Source organism: Muntiacus reevesi, chromosome 2 (assembly GCF_963930625.1).
Source record: "Muntiacus reevesi chromosome 2, mMunRee1.1, whole genome shotgun sequence".
Classification (NCBI taxonomy): domain Eukaryota; kingdom Metazoa; phylum Chordata; class Mammalia; order Artiodactyla; family Cervidae; genus Muntiacus; species Muntiacus reevesi.
In genome coordinates, this window is record NC_089250.1 from 200,875,324 (window position 1) to 200,899,983 (window position 24,660).

General features: G+C 40.6%; 1 protein-coding gene across 7 annotated transcripts in view; it reads left to right on the plus strand.

Moving 5' to 3' along the window:
* TNRC6A (trinucleotide repeat containing adaptor 6A) overlaps positions 1 to 24,660 on the plus strand; it is a 216,217-nt gene that overhangs the window by 168,253 nt on the left and 23,304 nt on the right. For 3 of the 7 annotated variants that reach the window (XM_065924516.1, XM_065924519.1, XM_065924517.1), the window contains exons 5-11: positions 3,071 to 3,466; positions 13,307 to 15,883; positions 17,104 to 17,280; positions 17,983 to 18,158; positions 19,269 to 19,301; positions 20,785 to 20,865; positions 21,205 to 21,256. In XM_065924516.1, coding sequence (XP_065780588.1) covers positions 3,071 to 3,466; positions 13,307 to 15,883; positions 17,104 to 17,280; positions 17,983 to 18,158; positions 19,269 to 19,301; positions 20,785 to 20,865; positions 21,205 to 21,256 — 3,492 coding nt within the window. The remainder of the gene's footprint in view (positions 1 to 3,070; positions 3,467 to 13,306; positions 15,884 to 17,103; positions 17,281 to 17,982; positions 18,159 to 19,268; positions 19,302 to 20,784; positions 20,866 to 21,204; positions 21,257 to 24,660) is intronic. The other 4 variants (XM_065924520.1, XM_065924521.1, XM_065924522.1 and 1 more) reach the window with 2 other exon arrangements.

Below are 24,660 nucleotides of genomic sequence, written 5' to 3' on the forward strand. Positions count from 1 at the left end.
TTAAAATAATTCTCTTTATTGCATTTTCTGTGTCTATTGAATGGTTTTGTCATTTTTCCCTCCTCTGATGGTTTACATATTTACTGACATAATTAATCTAAACTTTACACGTAGACAGTAGCCAAAAATCACTCATATTTATTTCTGTTATCCAGCAGCTCCACCCATACCCTGGCACACCTACATGCACTGTTAGCTCCTTTATTCTTTACTGAGACATCCCATGTTTACATCTGAGATTTTACTTCAGATTATTTAGTTTTATAATCAGTAGTTACGTCTCAATGTTTTTTGTTGGCGTCACTGAAGTTTTCTGACCCTAGAGACTACTATCTATCATTTCAGCCTCTTTTTCTCTATGGCACTTTATTGATGAAAAATACAGGAGTTCTTTGAATTTTTGAGGTAAGTGTGGGGTTGCTGGGTGACCAGTGTAATACTGCTTCTGAACTCCTACTCACTTCTGCAGTAGCGTTAGGGTTCTTGTACATGTCTTCATGTAAGTTATCTTCTACTTTCTTGAATGTATTAAAGAATACTTACCTGTTGCTATCTCACATAAATAACATCTTGTTTGGGTATTAAATTGTTGTCACAGTCTTTTCCTTTTAGGAATAAAGTGGTGGACAAACTTACTTTTTAGCAGTGGGTAACTAAAACTTTCAGGTTACATTCAATTGCCAGACACCATACTGAGCTCAATACTCAGCATGTAAAAGCGGATTTAAGAGTTTATGTGCCTTATAATATCAGAATTAATATATATTTGATCCTCTTGGTTTCAGATATATTTTAGAATATTCTAGTTCCTTATTTTCCTCACGACAAAGGAATATACATTATTGTTAATATTCTAAGAGCATTAACTTGTCTAGTAGGACAGAATTTTCATACATCAAGTAATTAGACTTAGAATACACTGGGCCCAAATTGTTAATAAGAGGCTTTTCAGTCATCAAGAATAGATGGACTTTGAAGCAATAGTTGGAATATTTGTAATCTAAGGAATTCCTCCTGAACTACAGTTTTTTTGTATTACTTTAGAAAAGTCAAAGTCAGATTTTTAAAAAATAAGAGGTCAAGATCATATATTAGTGTAAGTATCAGTAATATAAACTAAATCCTCCAGCTGTTCAGAGAAAGAAGACAATAGTGAGGCTAGACCATTGAATGAGAGGCAGCTGTAGATCTGAGGGCTTGTAAGAGGAAGTTGAATGACTTGGAAACAGTTTAGGTAACCAGTACTTTATCACAGAATCATATACATTGTAGGCATTTGATGAATCTTTCTTTTATTTGGGCTGCAGTAATGGCTTCTGTTTACTGAGTGTTTACATTATGCTAGGTATTCGACCAACACTGTCTATATCATAGACAAGGAAAAAGATACAGAAATAACCTAGCTCGTGAGTGGTGAGGCTGTTTTAGTTTTAGGCCTGTTGCTCTTAATTCTTGAAGTTTTCTCAGTGTCCTCACCAATCACATGGAGATGAATCACTGTTTATTTGACAGTGGCATCTGCAAAGCTGATTAAATTGCTACAAAAATATAAAGTAGTATTGTGCCAGTCATTAAAAAGTAGACACTAGGTATAGGCATTTTATTGCAGATTTGGTTCCAAGCCACTGTGATAAAGTAAATATTGCAATAAAGCAAGTCACAAATTTTTTGGTTTCCTAGTGCATCTAAAAGTTATGCTTACTCTGTCCTGTAGTCTAAGATATTTAGTAGTATTATATCTCTAAAAAGTGTACATACCTTAATTTAAAAATAATTTATTGCTTTAAAAGTGCTAATCATTAGCTGAGCCATTGCGGGTCCCAATATTTTTGCAGCAGTAACATCGAAGATCACTGATCTTAGTTCATCATAACAAATAAAATAATGAAAAAGTTGGAAATACTGTGAGAACGACCACAGGGTGAAACAGACTGACAAAGTGAGCAGATGCTGTTGGAAAAAAAATGCTGCCAAGAGACTTGCTTGATGCAGGGTTGCCACACACTTTTCATACAAGCATGCAGTATCTTCGAAGTGGGATAAAGCAAAGCACAGTAAAACCAGGGTATGCTGCCTGGCCGTATGTTTGGTGCTCTGTAAACATTATTAACATTCTCAACCTTGGGATAGCTCTGTGAGGATAGGTGTGACGCTGCTTCACAGAGGAGACCACGGGCTCGGGTTTACACAGCTTGTCCAGGGACACAGAGTTCTTTAAAGGCAGCACTGGGATTGAAACCTGGGTCCATCTGGCACCGACAGTTCGTAGACCGTGCTGCCTCTCTCTGTCTAGTTTTAGAGATTGGTATATTTTCCCTGGCTTAGAGTATTTCTACCAGTTGACTTACTTCATCTCTTTTAGGAGTCCAGAAATTCACTGTAGTTTCCAACTGTTTGTATAGTAGACAGATTGTTGTTTCTCCAATTTGCAAGCATATTCAAATTATTTCTGTAGGTTAGTCTCACAGATTTCATCATATGATCTTTGTATTTTGTCCCTCTTCTGAATTTTTCTTATTTGATTCAGATTTTACATTTTAATATCAAAAAACAATGTTAACTGTCTTTTTGTAAGGGAACTAGCAGGATTATTTTCTGCCCTTACTCTTGTGTTGTCTTTCAAAGATGAAAACTAGGGATCAAACACATTAAGAATGAGGTAAATTCAGAACAGTCACACAGGACTTGAAGATTCTTTAGGGATTACCAAAACTTTGTCATCTTTGTTCTTTTAGTTACTGTGAGTTAGAGAGTTGTATGATCAGTGCTTGTTCTCTAATCAGAGATAACAAGGGAGAGAGGTGGTGAGCTGAGCTGTCATCCAAGACAGGGAATGCTGATAGCTGTCCATTCCTTTATCAGATAGGTAGTTAGCTGAAGTAAAAACCTGATGCTTGGCCGTGATCCTTCCCAAGAAAACTTGAGCCTGTGAATGAAGATACCCCTGCACACATAAAGAGCCTGTTCCTTTAGGATTGTTTTCCTTGGGGCCTTTTTGCTTAGATGGCTTGCAATGGAGGTACACTTTACTGGCTAATCTTTTCCACCCCTTTTCTTTTGTTGGGATTAGTGCCAGAACAGATAAAGCCCAGTGTAAGCCAGCCTCAGCCTGCCAACTCTAATAACGGCACTTCCACAGCAACCAGCACTAATAATAATGCCAAGCGAGCCACAGCCAACAATCAGCAGCAGCCGCAGCCACAGCCGCAGCCGCAGCAGCAACCGCAGCAGCCGCCGCAGCCGCAGCCGCCACCACAGGCCTTGCCTCGGTATCCCCGGGAAGTTCCACCTCGATTTCGCCACCAGGAACATAAGCAGCTTCTAAAGAGGGGTCAGCATTTTCCCGTCATAGCAGCAAACCTGGGATCTGCTGTTAAAGTGTTAAGCAGCCAGTCAGAAAGCAGTGCTTTAACAAATCAACAGCCACAAAATAACGGAGAGGTGCAGATCAGCAAAAACCAGTCAGGTGAGAGAAGGCATTTCTTACAAGACTCCAACTATCATCGTTAGCAGTGTAGCAAGTTTATAAATTCATGCCTATTTGGTGATGTATTTGTATTCATCAGTATCTGGGTTGTAAAGTAAGAATTCTATGCAGGAACTTGTGAATGGGGAATCTTAAAATGTTTCCTGTAAGTTAACTATCACTCTCCCTTCAGATCGTAACCCATTTTAGTAAATGGCTTATAGAGCTAAAGTTACATGCTAACCAGTTGTGCATATTAACTGCATTTAATCCTCAACAACCCTGTGAGGTGTCAGCTGTTCTTACCTCTGCTTTTCAGTAGAGGAAACTGAGGCACCAAGACAAGAATGACTTGAGATCAGTTACCACGCGCGGTAAAAAAAAGACCACCACCCATGAAAGTTGTTTGCAGCACATGCATTTGGTTATTATCTCAGAATGGCTTTTCTCAGCTCATTAATGATGGTGAGACAGAAAATAAGTCCAGTATGTGATTACAGTCTTCTCAGAGTCCAGTTTATTTCCCTGTGTTCTGATGATTGGTTTGTCCATTCATTTATTGAACTGTTTCGATGCTTTTATCCCAAGCCATGTAGAGAATTGAGGATAATCAAGGTTCCCACACATGGAAGCAGTAGCAGAGCAGTAAGCAGCCCGAGTCTCTGGAGCCAAATGGACCTGGTTTTTTAAGTCCTGGTTCCACAGTATACCAGCATGTGACCTTAGCAGGTCACTTAATTGCTCCGTGTGTCCGAGTCTCATCTGAGTAGCCTTTCCTAACTGTCCCAGGTAGAGTTGCTCACTTTCTGCCTCTGTGCTCTCTTCCATAGCAGGAACTGCTCTGTACTTTATCATCCAGTATTTCACAGCTAATAAGTAGCAGAGCCGGCACTCACACTGAGATCTGTCTGACTCCAAAGCTGTGCACGTAGCACCCATGTGGTGCTTTGGCAGCCTACTGGATGTGGTAGGTGAGGAGGCAGAGGACACATGTGTGATTTTCTGGCATAGGTAATTAGAGAAGCAAGTTATTGGAAAGGATACAAACTTAAATCATCAGCCTGAGTTAATACTTACCGCTACATACATATACCACTGTGTAAGCTTGGCCAAATGACTTATCAGACCGCCTTTGCTAATCTGTGAAGTGTAGCGCACAGTCTATAAGGTTGCCTTGAGGATTGTGCTATGTGACATGTTAAAGCAGCTAGTTTAGGGTCAGATATTTAGGCACTGAATGAATTATCATCCCTGAGACTTTCCTAGAAGGACCTGTGCTTTTCAGGAGGAAGAGTGGTTGAGACATGTTACATCTGATGCCAAGCAATTAATAATTTGATTTGAAGTTCCTCTAAGAAATCAGGTTGGAAGCAGTTGTATTGAGTCATCAGCGTCATTGTGGTTAAGACTTCGGAGAGATGATTTATGCAGCAAATTCCTGAGTACCTACTGCAGGCTAAGCAATGGTGGCATATTTAACAAACAGCAAAGTGGCATAGTAACTTTAGGAAATACATGTTGAATATGCTTTTTTCAGTTGGGGACATGAAAGAGCAAAGCTGTTTTTGAAGTGGAAACAATGGGAGTACACGAATTTTCTCAAAGATTGGTATGGGTCAAGAAACCCAAAAGTGTTATGGATATACATTCAGGTGAAAAGAAGCCTAAGATGTGGACATAGGAAGAAGTCTTCAGAAAAGGAGGGCTGAGAAGGAAATATATCCCGCCTGTTTCTAAAACAAGTTCACAAAGGTGGACAGTGTTAATGTGGAGACTAAGATGGAAACAAGACGGGTACAGCAATCTGACTAAAATTTAGAATTAAATCCCCAAACAGAATGCAGAAGATGCAAGCAAAGCATTCTTCAAGAGAACCAGATTTGTGCTTTTGTCTTTTTTTAAACATTTGTGAATCCCCTTTTACCAGCATAGTTTCATATTTATGTTAAAATATTTTTTGTAGGTGCTGCTAGAAATGATAATAGAAACATAATGGAGCATTGGTATCTGTTTATTAGAGAGGACTTCTTAGATCAGTCCTGGCTCCTGAAGGGCTAATAATAAACAATAGTGACAGTAATAATATAGTGACTAACCCTTATGGGATGCTTGTGACCCACACACTGTTTTAACATGTTTAATTTTCATTTTACAGATTAGAAAATAGCCTAGTGATCAATGAAGAGCAGTGTACTGGACAGTATAAATAGCATGAACGATAGCCCAGAAACCTGATAATTGCGTGTTGTGAAATTATAAGTAGTTCAGAAATGTGGGAACACATCCTTAACTGTCTTTGTCTATTTGTATTTGACCTTTTTAGTTTTCTGACCAGAGAGAGGTGATGGAGTAGATTTGACATTTAAATTGATACATACAGTAACACACAGAAATTTACTTAAAAGTTTGCATAGTAAAGATGAGGAGTGCTGGATACACTTGCCTTGGCTTCACGGAATGCATTTCTCATTTATTCACTGCAGTGAAGAGGAGGGCTAGTGCCTAATCTAAATTAGAGGTCACACAACTAAATCCTTCATAGGCTTACAGGTAAGTAGAGTGAAGGATGAAAAGAAGTCACGGGAACTGTGGTCAATGTATTAATTTTAAGTTTCTTTTGAGCCCTGCACTGGTCAAACCACACAGCTCTGCTCGTCTGCCAGTTTGTGGCTGGGCCACGCACACTTAGTGATGGTTTCAGTCGTCACTCTCTAGCGGTGATTTCTTAAAGCCTAAAGGTGTAAGACCCTACTACTCCCCAAATAACCCTTGAATCTGGGGGGACTAATGTGCTTTACCAGGGCTGGCAGTGTTGTTCTTGTGGGCCAGAGTGTCCCAGGTCACATTTTATCATCAGCTGACATGACACATTCAGAAAAATTAAATATATCAATAAACACCCATGTACCCTCCACTCAAACCCAGCTGTTGTTAGTACATTATATGTACATACACATGCACACATGTGCCTTAAGTTTCACTGCACTTCACCTTTATTACTTCTGCAGACAATTTTTTAAAGAATAGGGTAGTCTTCTATACAACTGTGACACCACAGTCACCCTTAAGTGAAAGAGGGATATTTTCAGCAGTATCCTGTGATACGTAGTTTGTATTCAGAATTTTGCAGATGGTACCAAGAATGTGTTTTAGTTTACAGTAAGATGCAGTTTAGCACACATACATGCCATTTATATAAAATATAAAGCTTGCAAAACAACATTATGCCTTACATATGAATGAAATCAAATATAGCATTTTGTTTGGTTACTACTCAGTTACCTACTGTGGGAGAAATGAGATATAATCAAGAGAAAGTACACAGGAGTTTTCATTATGTTAATAGTATATTTCCTAAGGTGATGGGTATGTGAGTGTTTTTTTGTATTAATGCTATAGATTTTCCTGTGTTTCTTTCTTTCTTACTTTTTAAGAAACTTAAAGAAATGTGAAGTATAATGGTGAATTACTAAAAATTGGGGCTCTTTTAATGAAAAACTGTTAATATTAAGGTTACCAGAAATGTTTAAAGGTTAAAATACTGTCCGTCTACCTGTGCTCAACTGTCTTTTTTTAGTGCAGTAAATGTACATCCTTGCTGTCCTGTGACTTCTTGCTCTAAGCGTGTCCCATGGTCTGTAAACATATTTAAGTCTTTATAATCTTTAAAAGAAATTCCTTTGAACTCCCATTCTCTTGGGATTATTGTAGAATTTCTCTCTACTTTCTTTTAGAGTTCTTAAAAAAATAATCTATACTTGGACTCTCTAATACATTGCTTCAGTCCTCTGTCATCTGGCTTCTGCTCACTTGATTAAAATAGCTCTTGCTAAGGTCACTGATCTGAATGCCAAATCCAGACTTTTTTATTTTTAATTGTGGTTTAAAAAGCAGACTTACCAAAAAACCTCCAAAAAACCAGACTTACCCATTTTTATCTTAATAGATATCTACATTTTTTTTTAAAATCATTGACCACGTTCTCCTTTTTAAAGCCCTTTCATTCTTTCATTTTCCTTTGACCAGTTTGCAGACTTTATTCCCTCCCATGGCTTTGTTTCATCTCTCTCCCCTGTTTTAGGTTTCATGTCTTCTGGATGTCTTCAGCTGATGTTGGGCCCTTCAGACTCAACATGTTCAAAATTGAACTCAGTTATCTTGCCACATACTGGTTTTTCATTCTGGATCCCATTGCTCGAAAGGTTGGCACCCCCATTCATCCTCTCACTCGTCTAGAAATCTTAGAATCATGCTTCACTCTCCCTCTTCTTCATGTCTCACAGGCCACTGGTTTACCATGCCCAGCTGGCTTTAAGTCCAGAACAGCTCTTGGCTTTGCTCCCTCCTCTGCATTGCTGCCACCACTGACTCAGTTCAGACACGCAGCATCTAGTCTAGAGCAACAGCCCTGGGAGTGTCTTCTGTAGCTGTGTCCCACCATCCTCACCCCATCTCTCAGACCAGAAACCAGTCAAAATCCCTGCATTGCATCTGGTTGTGGTACTGCTTTTGTCTTTAACCATCTTTAACCCAGGCTCTCAGACTGTTTTTATGGGAGGCTGCTACACCTATTCATTTACACGTTACCTATGGCTGCTTTCCAGCTACTGCGGTAGAGCAGTCACCACAGAGACTCTCTGGCTGGCAGAACGTAAAGTATTTGTTAATTGGACCTTCGCAGAAAACCTTTGCCAGCCCCTGGACTAGAGATTAGAATAACTAAGGAAAACATTTTTCACTTTCTCACTCAAGTGCTATTTGAAATTGTGCCTCTAAAGTTCTCTCATATTCCAAATGATAACATTTCATACTTCCTGGAAATGCTGTAAGGCCTTTCTTTCTGGTGAGATTGAAAGTCTTTAAGGCAGAAAGCATATGTTTGGCTATTTCATTTGTTGCATGATACATATTTAACTTAGAAAAATGTATGAATTTTCCTGACTCTGAATTCTTCATGAATGAATTATGCAGTTCCCTTGAATTCTCACCAGTCTTTGCTTTACCCCATGTATCTTCTTTCTGAATAGGTGCTGTGTAATACACTGCTATATTCTTTTTTTTTTTTTTCCTTTTGGCCATGCCTCCTGGCTTGCGGGATCTCAATTCCCCAACCAGGGATTGAACTTGGACCCTTGGTAGTGAGAAAGCAGAGTCCTAACCACTGGACTGCCTGGAATTCCCTCCCACTCCACCCCCCTTTTAAAAAAATTGGAATATGGTTGGTTTACAATGTGTTAGCTTCTGCTGCACAGCAAAGTGAATCAGCCGCATGTATACATATATATCCCCTCTTCCTTGCATTTCCTTCCCATTTAGGTCCCCACAGAGCATTAGTTATCTATTTTATACGTGTAATATACATAGGCCAATCCCAGGCCTCCCTTCCCCTTTGTATTCATATGTTTGTTCTCTATGTCTGTGTCTCTATTTCTGTTTTGCAAGTTAAGGTCATCTATACTATTTTTCTAGGTTTTGCATATCCTTTTTTTTTTTTAATATTCTTTTTGTGGTATAGTACTAGAGCTGCCCTCAGTCTTCCTGTCATCATTTTGTATGAGAGTAGGGTGCTGATTTTAGATTTCAAATGTTTTTTTCTCAGTTAAATGCAGCCTTCCAAATCTTGGTTTAAATTTTGTATTTTGTGTTACACTGTGAAATTGAACCGTCCACTTTCTTCCCACCAGTACAGGGGTTTACAGTCTCACTGTTCCTCACAATTTCCTGGGGACGCGTGACTGTCATCTTCTACTTACTAATGTTGCTGTATGTTTATCTTCCAGATCATTTGTAATGATGGATTCTGGCCTCCTTGTGTGTGAGGGAAGTGTATTATTTGACTTCTTTCAATTCTGAAGTAGTCTCTGACTCTGAAATGTTTTAGTTGTGATCGCTGAGGAGTCCTGCATTTTTTATAACTGTATTCAGGCTAATGTCTGTCCACCCCACTCCCCCTTACCACCCCCGACCCCCCATCCCCTCGCCCCACACACACTCAGATTTTTCTATCTAAGCTGAAGTGTTTTTCATAACAAAAAGTGGTCTTTGTGACCTATGGTTGGTAAATGCAGTTTTTTGAGGTCGCCTCTTAATTTGTGTTTTTGGAAAAATATCAAGTTATGTTCCAGATTAAAAATGGAGTTTCAGCTAATAATTACTGAAGGCATCTCTTATTTTCCTAAAATACATGGGCATACACAGCACAAGGCAGGTGTGGACCATAACCCCCTCCAAACTAGGTTATGGCCAGATTGTGAGAAAGTTTCACTACCATTAAAGATAATAGAATTGGTTTGCAAAGTGTATTCTGCTGTTTTCTGGGACGTTTTGCTTTTGATGTATTCAGACATTAAAAAAAAAAGAAAACAACCTTACCTTTCTTGTAAGTAACCAAGTTTTTTGTTTTGTTTTTTTTTAATGGTTTCTCTGCTTTTATGTATACAGAATTCTCATTCACAAATTCATGGTTCCATCTTTAACACTTGAATCATTTGGATTTACTTTTGATAGGTCATCTCATTTAAGAAATCTTTATAAGTATTGAATATTCCTTTTCTTTAGGTGATTTAAAATGCTAACCTTTGGCATATAACCTTAGATAATATACTTGGGTCCATTTCTGGATTAATTTTTCTGTTCTTACATACTCTGATAGGACAGTGCTATTTAACTAGTGCATGATAAAAGTTTTTAAATCTGCTTATTTGTCTTATGTGAGTTTAAAAACTTTTATATCTCTAATCAAATTACGGACGCTTGTTAGTAATTTTTTGTAATTAAATTAAACTCAGAAGGAACATTGTTATATCTTCCTATTGAGGAGCGAGTTTATACTTAATCAGGTTATCTGCTATGACCTGCAATAAAATTTAATCGAATATTTTTGTTAAATTTATTTCAAAGCTTCCTTAATACTTTTTGTGGTTTCTATAATTAGGATCCTTTTCCATCCCATTTTCTTGTTGATTATTCTTGGTGCATAGGAAAACTGGCTTTTTACATGTTAACCCTTTTTGTTTCTTTTCTACTATCTTAACCTCATTTGGGGGTCATATTTCATCAGTTTGTGCTTCTAGCACAAAGTTGAGTAGTTGTTTTGATGACAGATTCCTGTCTTTTCCCTATTGTTAGGGGAATGCTGATTATGTTTCAGTGTTAAATCCCAGGTCCATTCCTTTGTTTTCAACTTGGGTAGTTTTGTCTGTCTTTCTCAGTCTTGTTTTCTAATTCCTGTTGAATGGGAAGTGGCAAGACACACGCACGAATGCACACACACGCAAATACTTAGATCAGAATACTTTTGTTACAGACCATGGCTTGATTGTTTTAGGTTTGGATAAAAGTGGAAGATTTGGGACTTGCTGATGTTCTGGATTAGCTGTCCACAGGAAAGAATCAAGGGTAAATCTTAGGTTTTAGGAAGCTTACCAAGATGAAGAAAACTGGAAAAGAAGCAGGCTTGTTTTTTTCCTTTGAGAGGAGGCCCCCGTGGAGTTAACAACCTTTTTGAGATATCTAAGTAGAAATTTAAAGTAAATACGTTGTCGGATGGTTTCTAATTTTGCTCTTTATGAGAGAGGTATGGTGGAATGAAGAGCTTTGGAGATAGGACTGAAAATTATGATAATCATTGATACACATTAATCAGTGAAAAAAATATTGGCCCTCATTTGTATCTGAATCAGATACAGTTCAGAGCAGTTTTAATTAGCCATCATTGAGTCCTTACAACTGTGTGAGGTAGCTACTGTTACCGTTCTCACTTTATAGATGAAGAATCCAAGGCACAGGAAGTTTTGAGGGTCTTACTGGTAGTCACACAGCTGGTAAATAACAGAGCGACTTTTAAACCCAAGCAGGCTGGCTTCGAGAGTTGTGCTCTGCGTCACTGCACCAAACTGCCCTTCATAGAGCAGTTGTTTGACGTCAGCAGTGAGCTGCATACTTTGCGTATCAAACTAGGTTAACTAACAGCCAAGTAAAGAAGTCCGTATGTACTGTGTGTGTTCCCATCTTACTAGTTTGGTCATGCAGCTACTACACAGAGTCCAGACTCCAGTCTGGGTGTCTCTAGAGTTCCAGTTATGTTCTGAGCCACCCCGCTTTTTTACTTTAGGATGAATTCTGATTTTCTCACCTTATTTTCTACAGCCCTTGAGCCTCCATTTCTTCATCTGTAAAGTGAAGGTAATGCCTACTCCTTGTTTCAAGGATTCAGTGACAGCATTCCACATAAAGCATGTGCTCCAGCGTGCTGAATGGTATCACCTGCAGTGCAGGCACTGGTCTGTTAGTGAGACTGATGTTTTTGTGTGCTTTATTTCCTGAGAAAAATCCTCCTCAGGGACACTGAAAGATGAAAAGCTTTCCTTGGAAGCTTCGAACTGCCAAGTAATTTTTAATTAGTGGAAGTCAGAAGCACTTAGAGAACTTCTGAGAAAAAATATATGTTTGATGAGTTATGTATACATTTTCGGTCTCTGTTTAGTCCCCCCGCCCTTTTTTTTTTTTGCTACTCTTTCTAGCTGTTCACCTTTTGCTGCTTAGCAATTGTGCTTTGAGAAATAGTGATGCATGTTGAATCTGATTTTCCATATCAGCAATACCCTCGTGGGCTTTCCTGGGTCCTCAGACAGTAAAGAATCCACCTGCAATGTGAAAGGCCTGGATTTGTCCCCTGGGTTGGGAAGATCCCCTGGAGAAGGGAACGACTACCCACTCCAGTATTTTGGCCTGGAGAAGTCCTTGGACAAAGGAGCCTGGCAGGGTTACAGTCCATGGGGTTGCAAAGAGTCAGACATGATTGAGTGACTTTCACCTCACTATACCATCACAATGAGTGATATTTTACTTTCTGGGCTTATAGCACCTACTGTCTGGGACATGACTTAAGCATATGTATTACTTAGAAACACTAAATATGTGGTAAAGAACTACAATAGGAACAACCCCCTGAAGACAGTCTTAAATGCCCACATCTTATGTCTGAAGATTTCTAACTTAACCAGATTTTTAAACTGAATGAGAGTGATGCATTTGGGAAAATATTATAGGCAGTAAAATAACTAGATGATAATACATAGCAGTAAGTCTAAGTTTATAGGATTATATGACTAGTCATTAATGTCTTCGATGTCAGCAGTTGAATTTTTAATCGTAACTTTGTTCTTTAGTGTATCAACCGTTTTCTGTTGTCTTCTAATAAACATGGCTCTGAACACATTTTTATGAAGGCAGTATTTCTACTTGTGTGCTGTATTTTTCAGATTGAATTTGAACACTAATGAAATGCAAATATAATGGAGAAGTCTTTATAATTCTTATAAACTTGTTATAGTACCCAAAACAGTTGTGTGAAATAGCTATTCTAAAAACATGTGGATAGAAAAGGATTCCTAATATATTCCTCGTACATTTCACCAAGTTTGGCCTGTCCACTGGTCATTTCCCATTTGCATCCCAGTGCCTTCCTTCCTGAGGTTGGGCCTCCCAAGCCGAGGTTGCTCCATCATCCTAATAAATCATTTCTACCTTGTCTTTCCTGACTCCAAATTCTTTATTTGCTGATATGTTCATTCATTCATTCACATATATATTGAGGAGCTATTATGTTCCAGGTACTGCTGTATGCTCTTGGAATAACATAAATGAACAAAGCAGCAAAATTCCCTGCCTAGGTGGAATTAATTATTGACTATGGAAAGTTGGTGGCTGGGATGTAACCAGTGCCCTTGTAATTATATTGCCAAGTGTTATATTTTGTTGAGGAGCTATACACATTTATAATATATCCATCTTTTTTTCAAACACTTGATACATTTTTGTGTTTCTTCTTTATTCTAGATATAAACCACAATACTTCAGGATCCCATTATGAAAATTCAGAGCGGGGACCTGTGTCTTCTACAAGTGACTCTAGTACAAACTGTAAGAATGCTGTTGTGAACGACTCCCCTGAAAAAGAAGCATGGCCCTCGGTCCCTGGCAGTGATCCGGAGTTGGTTTCAGAATGTATGGATGCTGATTCTGCCTCCAGTTCTGAATCAGAGCGACACGTCACTATCATGGCTTCAGGGAGCGCAGGCGGTGAAAACGACGGCCTTCGGAACAGCACTGGACTTGGATCCCAAAACAAGTTTGTGGTTGGTAGCAGCAGCAATAATGTGGGCCATGGAAGCAGTACTGGGCCGTGGGGCTTTTCCCATGGAGCCATAATAAGCACATGTCAGGTGTCTGTGGATGCTCCTGAAAGCAAATCAGAAAGTAGCAACAATAGAATGAATGCTTGGGGCACTGTAAGTTCTTCATCAAATGGAGGGTTAAATCCAAGCACTTTGAATTCAGCTAGCAACCATGGTGCCTGGCCAGTATTAGAGAACAACGGACTTGCCCTAAAAGGGCCTGTAGGGAGTGGTAGTTCTGGCATCAATATTCAGTGCAGTACCTTAGGCCAGATGCCTAACAATCAGAGTATTAACTCTAAAGTGGGTGGTGCTTCCACCCATGGTACCTGGGGAAGCCTTCAGGAAACTTGTGAATCTGAAGTAAGTGGTACACAGAAGGTTTCATTCAGTGGTCAACCTCAAAATATTACCACTGAAATGACTGGACCAAATAACACTACTAACTTTATGACCTCTAGTTTACCAAACTCCGGTTCAGTACAGAATAATGAACTGCCTAGTAATACAGGGGCCTGGCGTGTGAGCACAATGAATCATACTCAGATACAGGCTCCCTCGGTTGTAAACGGCACTTCCCTTTCTCACCTTAGCAATGGAGAGTCAAAAAGTGGAGGCTCTTACGGTACTACATGGGGTGCCTATGGTTCTAATTACTCTGGAGACAAATGTTCAAGCCCTAATGGCCAAGCCAATGGTGACACTGTGAACGCAACTCTAATGCAGCCTGGCATAAACGGGCCTGTGGGCACTAACTTTCAAGTTAACACAAATAAAGGAGGCGGCGTGTGGGAGTCTGGAGCGGTGAACTCCCAGAGTGCATCCTGGGGGAATGGTGCAAATTCTGGAGGAAGTCGAAGAGGATGGGGAACTCCTGCACAAAACACTGGCACTAATATACCCAGCGTGGAATGGAACAAACTGCCTAGCAATCAGCATTCCAACGACAGTGCAAACGGCAACGCTAAGAAGTTTACAAACGGATGGAAACCTACTGAGGAAGAGGATCAGGGTTCTGCCACATCTCAGACAAGTGAGCAAAGCAGCGTGTGGGCCAAAACGGGAGGTGCAGTGGAGAGTGAAGGTAGCACGGAAAGCACTGGACGCCTCGAGGAGAAAGGGACGGGGGAGAGTCAGAGCAGAGACAGAAGGAAGGCGGATCAGCACGCGCTACTCCAAAGCATCGTGAGCAGAACGGACCTAGATCCACGCGTCCTGTCCAACTCTGGCTGGGGACAGACTCCCATCAAGCAGAATACTGCCTGGGATACCGAAACATCACCTAGAGGGGAGAGAAAGACTGACAACGGGACAGAGGCCTGGGGAAGCTCTGCAACACAGACTTTTAACTCAGGGGCATGTGTAGATAAGACTAGCCCTAGTAGTAATGATACCTCATCTGTATCGGGGTGGGGAGATCCCAAACCTGCTCTGAGGTGGGGAGATTCCAAAGGCTCAAGCTGCCAGGGGGGATGGGAAGATGACTCTGCTGCTACAGGAATGGTCAAGAGCAATCAGTGGGGGAGCTGCAAAGAAGAGAAGTCCACATGGAATGATTCGCAAAAGAGCAAACAGGGATGGGGTGATGGGCAAAAGTCAAACCAAGGGTGGTCCGTCTCTGCCAGTGATAACTGGGGAGAAACTTCAAGGAGTAACCATTGGGGTGAGGCTAACAAGAAGTCTAGCTCAGGAGGTAGTGACAGTGATAGGTCTGTTTCTGGTTGGAACGAACTCGGTAAAACTAGTTCTTTTACATGGGGAAATAACATTAATCCAAATAATTCATCAGGCTGGGACGAATCTTCTAAACCGAGTCCTTCCCAGGGATGGGGAGACCCTCCAAAGTCTAATCAGTCTCTAGGTTGGGGAGATTCATCAAAGCCAGTCAGTTCTCCAGACTGGAACAAGCAACAAGACATTGTTGGATCTTGGGGCATCCCGCCAGCAACAGGCAAACCTCCTGGTACAGGCTGGCTGGGAGGACCTATGCCAGCCCCAGCGAAAGAGGAAGAACCCACAGGCTGGGAGGAGCCATCCCCAGAATCCATACGTCGCAAAATGGAGATTGACGACGGGACTTCAGCTTGGGGAGATCCCAGCAAATACAACTACAAAAATGTGAACATGTGGAACAAAAATGTCCCAAATGGCAGCAGCCGCTCAGACCAGCAAGCACAGGTACACCAGTTGCTACCGTCTGCAGGTGCCATCTCAAACAAAGAGGCAAGCAGTGGCTCCGGTAAGTTCTCGTTTTCTGGAGTCTTGATTGTTTTTCATAGTACTCACAGGAGCAGGAGCCTTGTTTCAAATTTACTGTTTTTGGATGTGCACACAAACCTTTTTTTCCTTTTTTTTTTTAAACTCTAATCCAGAAGTTTGTAGGGAAGAAGATTATGGGGAAGGTGTTACTGTCAGGAAACGGCTCTGCCTTTGATAGTATTGGCCTTGAATCCCACATACTCCGTTCTCTGTCGGAAAGTTATAGAAAGCAGAATTGGAAAAGGGATGTCAAGTGGGATACTGTACACTTTACTCATCTCAGTTCTTCTGAGTTGAGCTGTTACATTTTGGTTTTATTATTTGACTATCCCCAGAAATAGAACAAGTATCTAAAAGTTCAGTCCTCTAAAAATAATAGATACTGTAATTGGTTGTGGATGGGATTTATTTAAGTAGGCATGTTTAATACCGCGTGTGTGTGACATTGACATTTTTCATTAGTTGTCATTGAGATGTGCTGTCTCTTTCATGGAGGTTTCATTGAATAATAATCCTGTTGGATGCAGAGACAGAAGTGTTTTCCTGAACTAACGTTTCAGCGCCTAATTCTTTTTTCTGAGTATTATTAATTTAGATTTAATTCTTACAAGAAATGTGTATGTATCTAAGGGGAAGGCTGTTGTGGTTTTTTTAAAATAATGTATATATGGCTTGACTTTGCCTTTGTTAATTATGGTTGACTTTGGACAGCCTAATAAATTCTAAGAAACATTGTCCATCATATACAAGTAGGATGCCTACCTATCGTTAGTCTTATATTAAATTACACTTTCCAGAACAGTGATGTTGAAAGGTTGTACTTAGAGTAAAAGTTTTATACACATACTGTTACCCAGCTTGATCATCTGCTTTACTTCACTAGGTTTGACTCAGAATGACTTGGCTTTTCTAGGAATTAAATTCATCCTCAAAAGAGGATGACTTGCCATAATTAAGATCATTCAAAAGAATCTGCTGTGTACCTCGAGGGCAATTCTGAAAGAAGAGGTGAAAAAAATTATAGTTAGATTATAATAATAGAAAATTATTTGTCTTCTTTACATAAAACAGAGGCCATCCTTTTTGCCCATCACAGCATCATTATTTAATACACAAATGTGAAGATCTTCTTTTGTTCCCTAAGTATTCCTTATTACCCCTTCAACCTGCTGATGACTTCTTTTCCCACACTTTCTAAAGGCTGGGGTGAGCCCTGGGGGGAGACTTCAGCTCCAGCCACAACTGTGGATAATGGTACTTCAGCCTGGGGTAAACCCGTAGACAGTGGGCCTAGCTGGGGCGAACCCATTGCTGCGGCATCCAGCACATCCACGTGGGGTTCCAGCTCTGTTGGTCCACAAACGTTAAGCAAACCTGGTAAGTTACTGATAATTCCTGGTTTCCCTTTGGCAGCAGTGGTGATCTCATTGTCTGTAATTAAGTAATTGGATAACGTTTTTGACGTTGATAATGTATCCACATAGTATCGTAATTGTCAAGCAACTTTCACGCTATCCAGCACAAGAGGCTGAGTACGATAGTCATGGGAACACATACCCAAGCGGTCTAGCTCAGGTACCAGACAAGTCCCTAAATACTACACAGAAAATGAACAGAGTTCAGGAAGGACCCTTAATATTCAGATAGACATTGTTACTATTCTTGTAGGGATTCCAAAGACCAAGTATAGTGATGAGATACTTTCTGCTTCTGACCTGCATGCTGTACTTTTGAGCCATTCTCCTTAAAAATATGTATTAAGATGAATTTTTAAAAATTCCATGCATCCTCATGGCCCTAAGCAAATACGAACATGAATGCCACCAATGTCCCATGTTTAGGAACTCTTTGATTTGTAAAAGCATGAAAAGTGTTTTATTGAAAATTTTACTAAAAATAAATTCTTGTTTAGCTTTTAGCTATGTATATAACATACATTTTTGCCATGCAAACCTGGGAAGGGAAATAAAAGAGGGTTTTTAGGTTGTCCCCCAGCTCTGCCCTATTAATGAGTGCTCATCCTCCAGAAAGAATTGTTTAACTATAACATGTTTCTTTTTGTCACAAATCCACAATCAGGGCCAAAATCTATGCAAGACGGCTGGTGTGGTGATGATATGCCCCTGCCTGGAAATCGCCCCACTGGCTGGGAAGAGGAAGAGGATGTAGAGATTGGAATGTGGAATAGTAATTCATCTCAAGAGCTTAATTCATCTTTAAATTGGCCACCATATACAAAGAAAATGTCTTCGAAGGTAAACATTTCAAGGGCAAAGCCCTTGAAACTTTAAATTCCAAAGGTAGTTTCCCCACAGAAGATAGTGTGCTTGCCTGCCCGTGTATGGCAGTCAGTATAGTCCAGGCAGTCCCCAACTTAGGTGGAGCTTCCTGTGGGCAGCCACCTAGAGACCGAGGACCCCAGGAAGGTCCTTTCTCCCCATTGCTACAGCTGGGCATCTCTCTCCTCCTCCCCCTCTGCCAGTGCTACCTGGGACAACCCCTCACCCCAGGACGGTGCTGCAGGGGGGAGGATGAAGAGAAGGGCAAAGCTACATGTTGACGCCTCCCATCCCACTGCCAGTTCATTTCCCATTCCACCTCCTTGCCTGGAGCCCCTGACTTCTAGTTACTGTGCTCCTTATCAGTCCACCACCTTCGTCCCTTCTCCACTCCGTAAGGTCCTGGGACGGAAATCCCTAGGAATGAGTAGAGAGTTTGGTTTTGCTTTTATGTGTGGACAAATCTTACTCAAGACCTGGGTCTGCATCAGAATTGTAAGGCATTTGTTAAAAGTATAATTTCCTATACCCTAGGCCTACTGTTGTTTTGGAAATTGGACCAAGTTTCTTGTTCTCAACAAGCTCTCCAAATGTTTCTGATGCAGAGCCAGGTTTGAGAAGACTAGTGTCAGATTTTCTTGGGGCCCATTTTCAAAATATGTGCTTAGTCCCCCCAGGTGATTCTGATATATCTTTTCCAACCTGTTTGAGAATGAATTCTTTTTGAGGGACGTTAGAAGTCAGATACCAGTAGCTCATGGCCAGGGTCCCTCCCTTTTGAGCCTGGGATTCTAAATCTAGGACCTTTCATTTTTAAGACTTTTCTTCATTGGGCTGCAGTTGCCTGTTGCCTCACCATATAGATTATGAATCATTTTCAAATATTTTGCATAAATCATTTGATCCTCATAACCTTCTGAGATAGAATACTGATAAGGAATTTGAAACTGGAAAAGGTGGTGGCTTGCCCAGAGTTGCACAACTAGTAAGTGACAGAGCAAGGATTTAAGTTTAGGTCTTCCAGTTCCAAACCCTGTGTTCTTCCCACTGGACCATGCTGTTTTGTGACTTTGTCTTTCCTTACAGGGTCTGAGTGGCAAAAAAAGGAGAAGGGAAAGGGTGTGTAGCCTTTTTACTCTTTCTCCTTTGTTTCTACTAGTAAAAATCTTTTAGAAAGCAACTGCAAATATTTATTTAGCCTCTGCTGTGTGCCAGGTACTGTGCTTAGGGCTGGGGGTTCAGAAACACTAGGATAACAGCATACTTCAAGGAGCTCAGGGTTTCGTATGGGCGTGTGAGGAGTGCTGTAAGAAGTGTTAGCTTGAGTTTCAAAGATGCCTGGGAGTGGGATGTGTTAGGAAAAGTGGTAGCCTGAAATACAGAATGTGGGGGGGGGAGAGGTGACAGTCTACTCCACAGTTAGATTAGGGGCAGATACTTAAAGTGTTTTCAGTACCATGCCAGATAATTTTAACTTTAGCATAATGTGTGGAGCCAATCAAATTGAATAAAAGGTGGCATCGGTTTGGTTTTTAAAATTGGAAGAAAGGCCAAAGTTAGTGATCTCATTTAGGAAGCTTCTGCATTCATTCAGGTTAGAAAGGACGGCCTGAATTGGGAAGCAGAAATAAATATTTAGCAGAAGGGACTGATGTGAGAGACATTTGGGATTAAAGAGACAGATCTTAGCAACCAGTTAGGAATCAAAGTCAACATCAGAAACCTTGGAAAGGGTTAGATGCTTGCTTCAGAGACCTGCTTTCAAGGGGAAATTATGAAGCTGTGTTCTGTTCCACAGTCAGAAGGAACAGGTAGTAGCAATGGGATAGGGAAATTATGGCAACAAACTGAGAGTGGTTCTGTGATCATTTATGGGAGGCCTTGGTCTCTATGGCTTCCAGCCTCCCTGTCTACCAAGCGCTAATCATGGACCATTTGTTCTCTCAGCTCATATTTCCAAGTAGTTTCCGTACCTTATACCCCAACCAGCCATGGAAAGCCAACACCAAGTAGGAAGAATCCCAGCTTTAGTTGCTGCTGGGGATATTGTGTTCTTGGCAACATAAATTGGAATTTTAAAATACTCTTTCGTATGGAAACATATGGTGTTTTTTCAGTACAGTGCACATAGCATAATTAAATTATCATTTTAATTGGTTTCTTGGACTAACCTGAGAGCCTAGTGACTATTTTTACTTTGCTTTGGTGTGAGAACTCTACAAATCCAAATTATAATTAATTTTTTAGAACACAGTCCACTTGTACTTTGGAAACTGTCTGAGGAACAGTTCTTCATTATCCAGAGGGCCTATATACTTTCTATAGGTCATCAAGGCCCTTTGCTTCTGTCTTTTCCTTCTGACTGCTTGCCCTTAGAGATTTCTCTGTGCATTACAGCTATACCAGAGGACTGGAGCAAAGGAAGTTGAAAATCAAATAAATTGATTTTTAATTATTAACAACTCTGAGAAGAGTTGATTGGAGGAGAAATTATTGGCTAAAAATGAGAGTTGGGAATTGTCTTGAAGTTTAATTAATCCATCACTATACCGAGATAAATAGAGATGGCCATGGCATCTTTCTGCTCTTTTATTTTACAAAGGGAATGATGAAAGGTGGAAACAAACAAGAAGAAGCATGGATAAATCCATTTGTTAAACAGTTTTCAAATATCAGTTTTTCGGTAAGTATGTTTTCTTAGCAACCTCTTCCCCTTTTAATGGTGGTTCATAAACTTACCCTAATTTCATTTTTTTGTTTTCTTTAATTGTTCTCTGAGTCGTTATGAATATGCTGAGGTTAGAATAAAATTTTACATGAGTTCTTCTTTATTTTTATAGTTATAGCTAAAAATACTGATCACATATCTTTTTTTTATTATTTTTTTATCATGTTAGGCAATGAAAAATGAGGTTTTATGATCGACTTAAATTTCACAAATGAGGAAGTAAAGTAAAATGCTTCACTTTTATTTTCATTTGCAAGTTAAGATCAACTAACAAGCTACTTTTTTCTTTTTCAGAGAGACTCGCCAGAAGAAAATGTACAGAGCAATAAGATGGACCTTTCTGGAGGTAAGAAAAAATTAAATCAGCTTGAGTTTCATATTCATCATTGATGGGAAGACTTACCTGTGACATAATCCAACTGAAAGAGCATTGATCTCAACCAGGAGAGGGGGCTGTGGGTTTCTGCTTCAGTGTTCCTGTCCTTTCTGGCGTACATTAGAATGTGGGGATTATGCGATTTGGTGTGCCTTTTAGAGTGTCAGTCACTGTGCAAATCTAAGCTAATGGTGCTGTTAGTCTTTGGTTACTGCAGGTTTAGTCCTGTCAGGAATAAGTTATCCAGGTTGGGTGACACAGTCTTCTTAATTTAGGGAACACTTTTTACAAAGGCCCAGATACAATGACAGAAATGTCTGAAGCCATATTGGAGAAGTGGCAGGTAGTTCCATGTAGTTGAAGAATAGATATAAATTGACTGTGGTGGTGGGAGTGTGGTGATAGTAAAAGCTGTACCCAGGTGGATTCACTAGAAAACTAGGTAGGTGCTAAATCATGTGGTGCTTGGGTGTCTGAACGTTATTCTGAAAATAAGGGATTAAAGAATTGTAAGCAGGAAAATGAAATGATTTGGATTTATGTTTTAGAAAAAAAAATCATGGCTATAGATCGAAAGTCTTGGGACAGAAAACATTGGCAGCAGAGGAAGACTAAAAGATACTAAACATAGAAAACCAGTTAGAGATTTTGTTGCTGTTGCTGGTTAAGAATTTTCATAGCTCTAAGCTAAGACAGTTGATGGGAAGATTCTTAATTCAGTGGAGATATAGGAATCAGAATCAGTAAAAGCTGATAACTGGTTTGAACCAATTTGTTACAGAGGATGAGCATGAGCGTGTGGTAAAAGATAATTCCCAGCCTTCTTGCCTGGACGGTTTTGTAGGTAGTATTACTGTTTTAGTCTGAGTCCAGGTGGAAGAGAGGGACCATATAGTAATTTGAACAGGGAAAGTTTAATACAGATGTAAAGAATTACTGTTAGATTGATGAGGAATTGGCTAGGAAGAGATATTAACAGAACCTCCTAAGAATATATGAATAGCCGATATAAGAAGCAACCTAGAGACTAAATTGTAAAAGTCAACTTTCAGCACCTTAAAAATGCAAAAAGGGAAGAGAAAGAAGAAAATGGCCTATACAGCTAACAGATAGGTAAGCAGAATTGTTGCTTATTAGGTGAAATGGTGAGAGAAACCACTCCTGCTTTCACCTTTTGATTCTTACTGCGTCATTTTCAGATGTTGTCTGTCAGCTTGCTTTGTATTGAGTCTTCAGTAACCACTTGTACCTTTCAGCTTGGCTAGCTACTTTTGGATGCTATCTGTGGTAAAACCACTTAGGCACATTATTACTCTTTTCTTTGCTATGGAATGAGTTCTTTGATCATACAGTGCTGTGAGGGGTGATGGATAAGGCCTCTGTGAGACCATGGATGATAAGGGCGGGGGGGATCAATATCCAGAATGTGTGTCCTTCCTGTAAAGACAAGGCTCTGCCTCCTGCCTGACTCACTTCTTGCTGGGATGCAGTGTTGTTGGAGCTTGCTGGCAGGCTACCCTTCTGGGGTGCTGGGATAAGCTTCTCATGGAGGGCTCTGTCACCATAGACATTCCGCTACAGAGCTGCTTGGAGGTATTTGGGAATGCTGGGAGAAACTGGCCTCGGGTGAGGCTGACCATCCTGAACTGTGAGGGTAGGGCACAGGAGAAGCTGGAAGCACTGCCAAAGCCCCCCAGAGCAAGTAGGCAACACTTCTGCCGGCAGCGTCGCCGCAGTGCCGCTTGCTGATAAAACCTCAGTGCCAGCTGGCAAAGGAAGAAAATGTAGAGCCCGGGTACAGTTTCAGAGAGCAGTCAACAAGGGTGAATTTGGAGCTGGGAGACAATAAACCAGTAACTGGCCATTGTTTGAGATAGAAAATATATAATAGGTTGGATAGACAAGATTACTGAGTTCAGAGTTGCTATGAAAACCATGTGGTGATATCCAGTAACTAGTAAAGTAAAAAAAAAAAAAATCTGTGTGTGGAGCTTATAAAAGGTAGGGCTGGAGATAAAAAGTGTAATTAATTAGACATTAATGGTAGTACAGCTTCAAAAATAGGTCGTGGAGGGAATTCCCTGGTGGTCCAGCGGTTAGGACTCTGCGCTTTCACAGCCAAGGGCCTGGTTGGGGAACTAAGGTCCTGCAAGCTGTGTGGTGTGGCCAGAAAATTTAAAAGTTAAAAAAAGGGGGACTTGACTAGAGGCTTAGAGTGATGGACCAAAGACAAAGTCCGGGGCAAAAATGGCATTTAAGGAAAGATAAGAGGACGAGGAGAAGTGGAAGAGGTTTGAGTAGAATGGGGTAATTTTTCAATAGCAAAACGAAAATAGAGATTTGAAAAGAGGAGAGGGATTGTCACAGAATGGATTTGACCCTGGAGGTTAGGAGGCGTGTCATTGGTAACTTAGCCAAGGGCTAAGGGCCAGGAAATCAGTCCTGGGTGTTCATTGGAAGGACTGATGTTGAAGCTGAAACTCCAATTCTTTGGCCACCTGATGTGAAGAGCTGACTCATTGGAAAAGACCCTGATGCTGGGAAAGATTAAGGGCAGGAGGAGAAGGGGACGACAGAGGATGAAATGGTTGGATGGTATCACTGACTCAGTGGGCAGGAGGTTGGGTAAACTCTGAGAGCTGGTGATGGACAGGGAGGCCTGGCGTGCTGCGGTTCATGGGGTCACAAAGAGCCGGACACGACTCAGTGACTGAACTGAACTGAAGGGCCTTCTTATATGATTGGTCAAGGGAAGGCTGCCACATTTGGAGCTCAGGTGGTTTCTGAAGTGATGCCGAATGGTTGGAGGAATGGTTTGGGGAGAGGATGTATCACACTACCTTTTTTTAAAAGATTTTGTTAGATAGGCAGAAGTCATGTGGATTTTTAGGAAAGAACAACTTGGAGAGAGATTTGAGAAAAGAGTTGCCTGCGTTAGATGTGAAAAGTGAGGAAAAGAGTTCAAAATGGCTATCTTGGATGTTTCAGTGAATTAACAGAGGGAAAGAGAACAGGGAAGAGTTTGTTGCAAATGCTTGTTGAAGAATACTTTCCTTTTGGTGGCTCAGACAGTAAAGAATTTGCTTGCAATGCAGCAGCCCCGGGTTCAATCCCTGGGTCAGGAAGACCCCCGTGGAGGAGGACATGGCAACCCACTCCAGTATTCTTGCCTGGAGAATCCCATGGACAGAGGAGCCTGGTGGGCTATACAGTTCATGAGGTCACAAGAGTCAGACATGACTGAGCAACTAATACTTCCCTTTGTTAAAAATTTTTTCTTTCCACTCGCCTAAAATGAGGTTGTAAAGGTGGGTGTGTCACGGTGGTGGCTGCAACAGCAGTTCTCTCAAAAGAAGGACAGCAGTTGCAAAGAA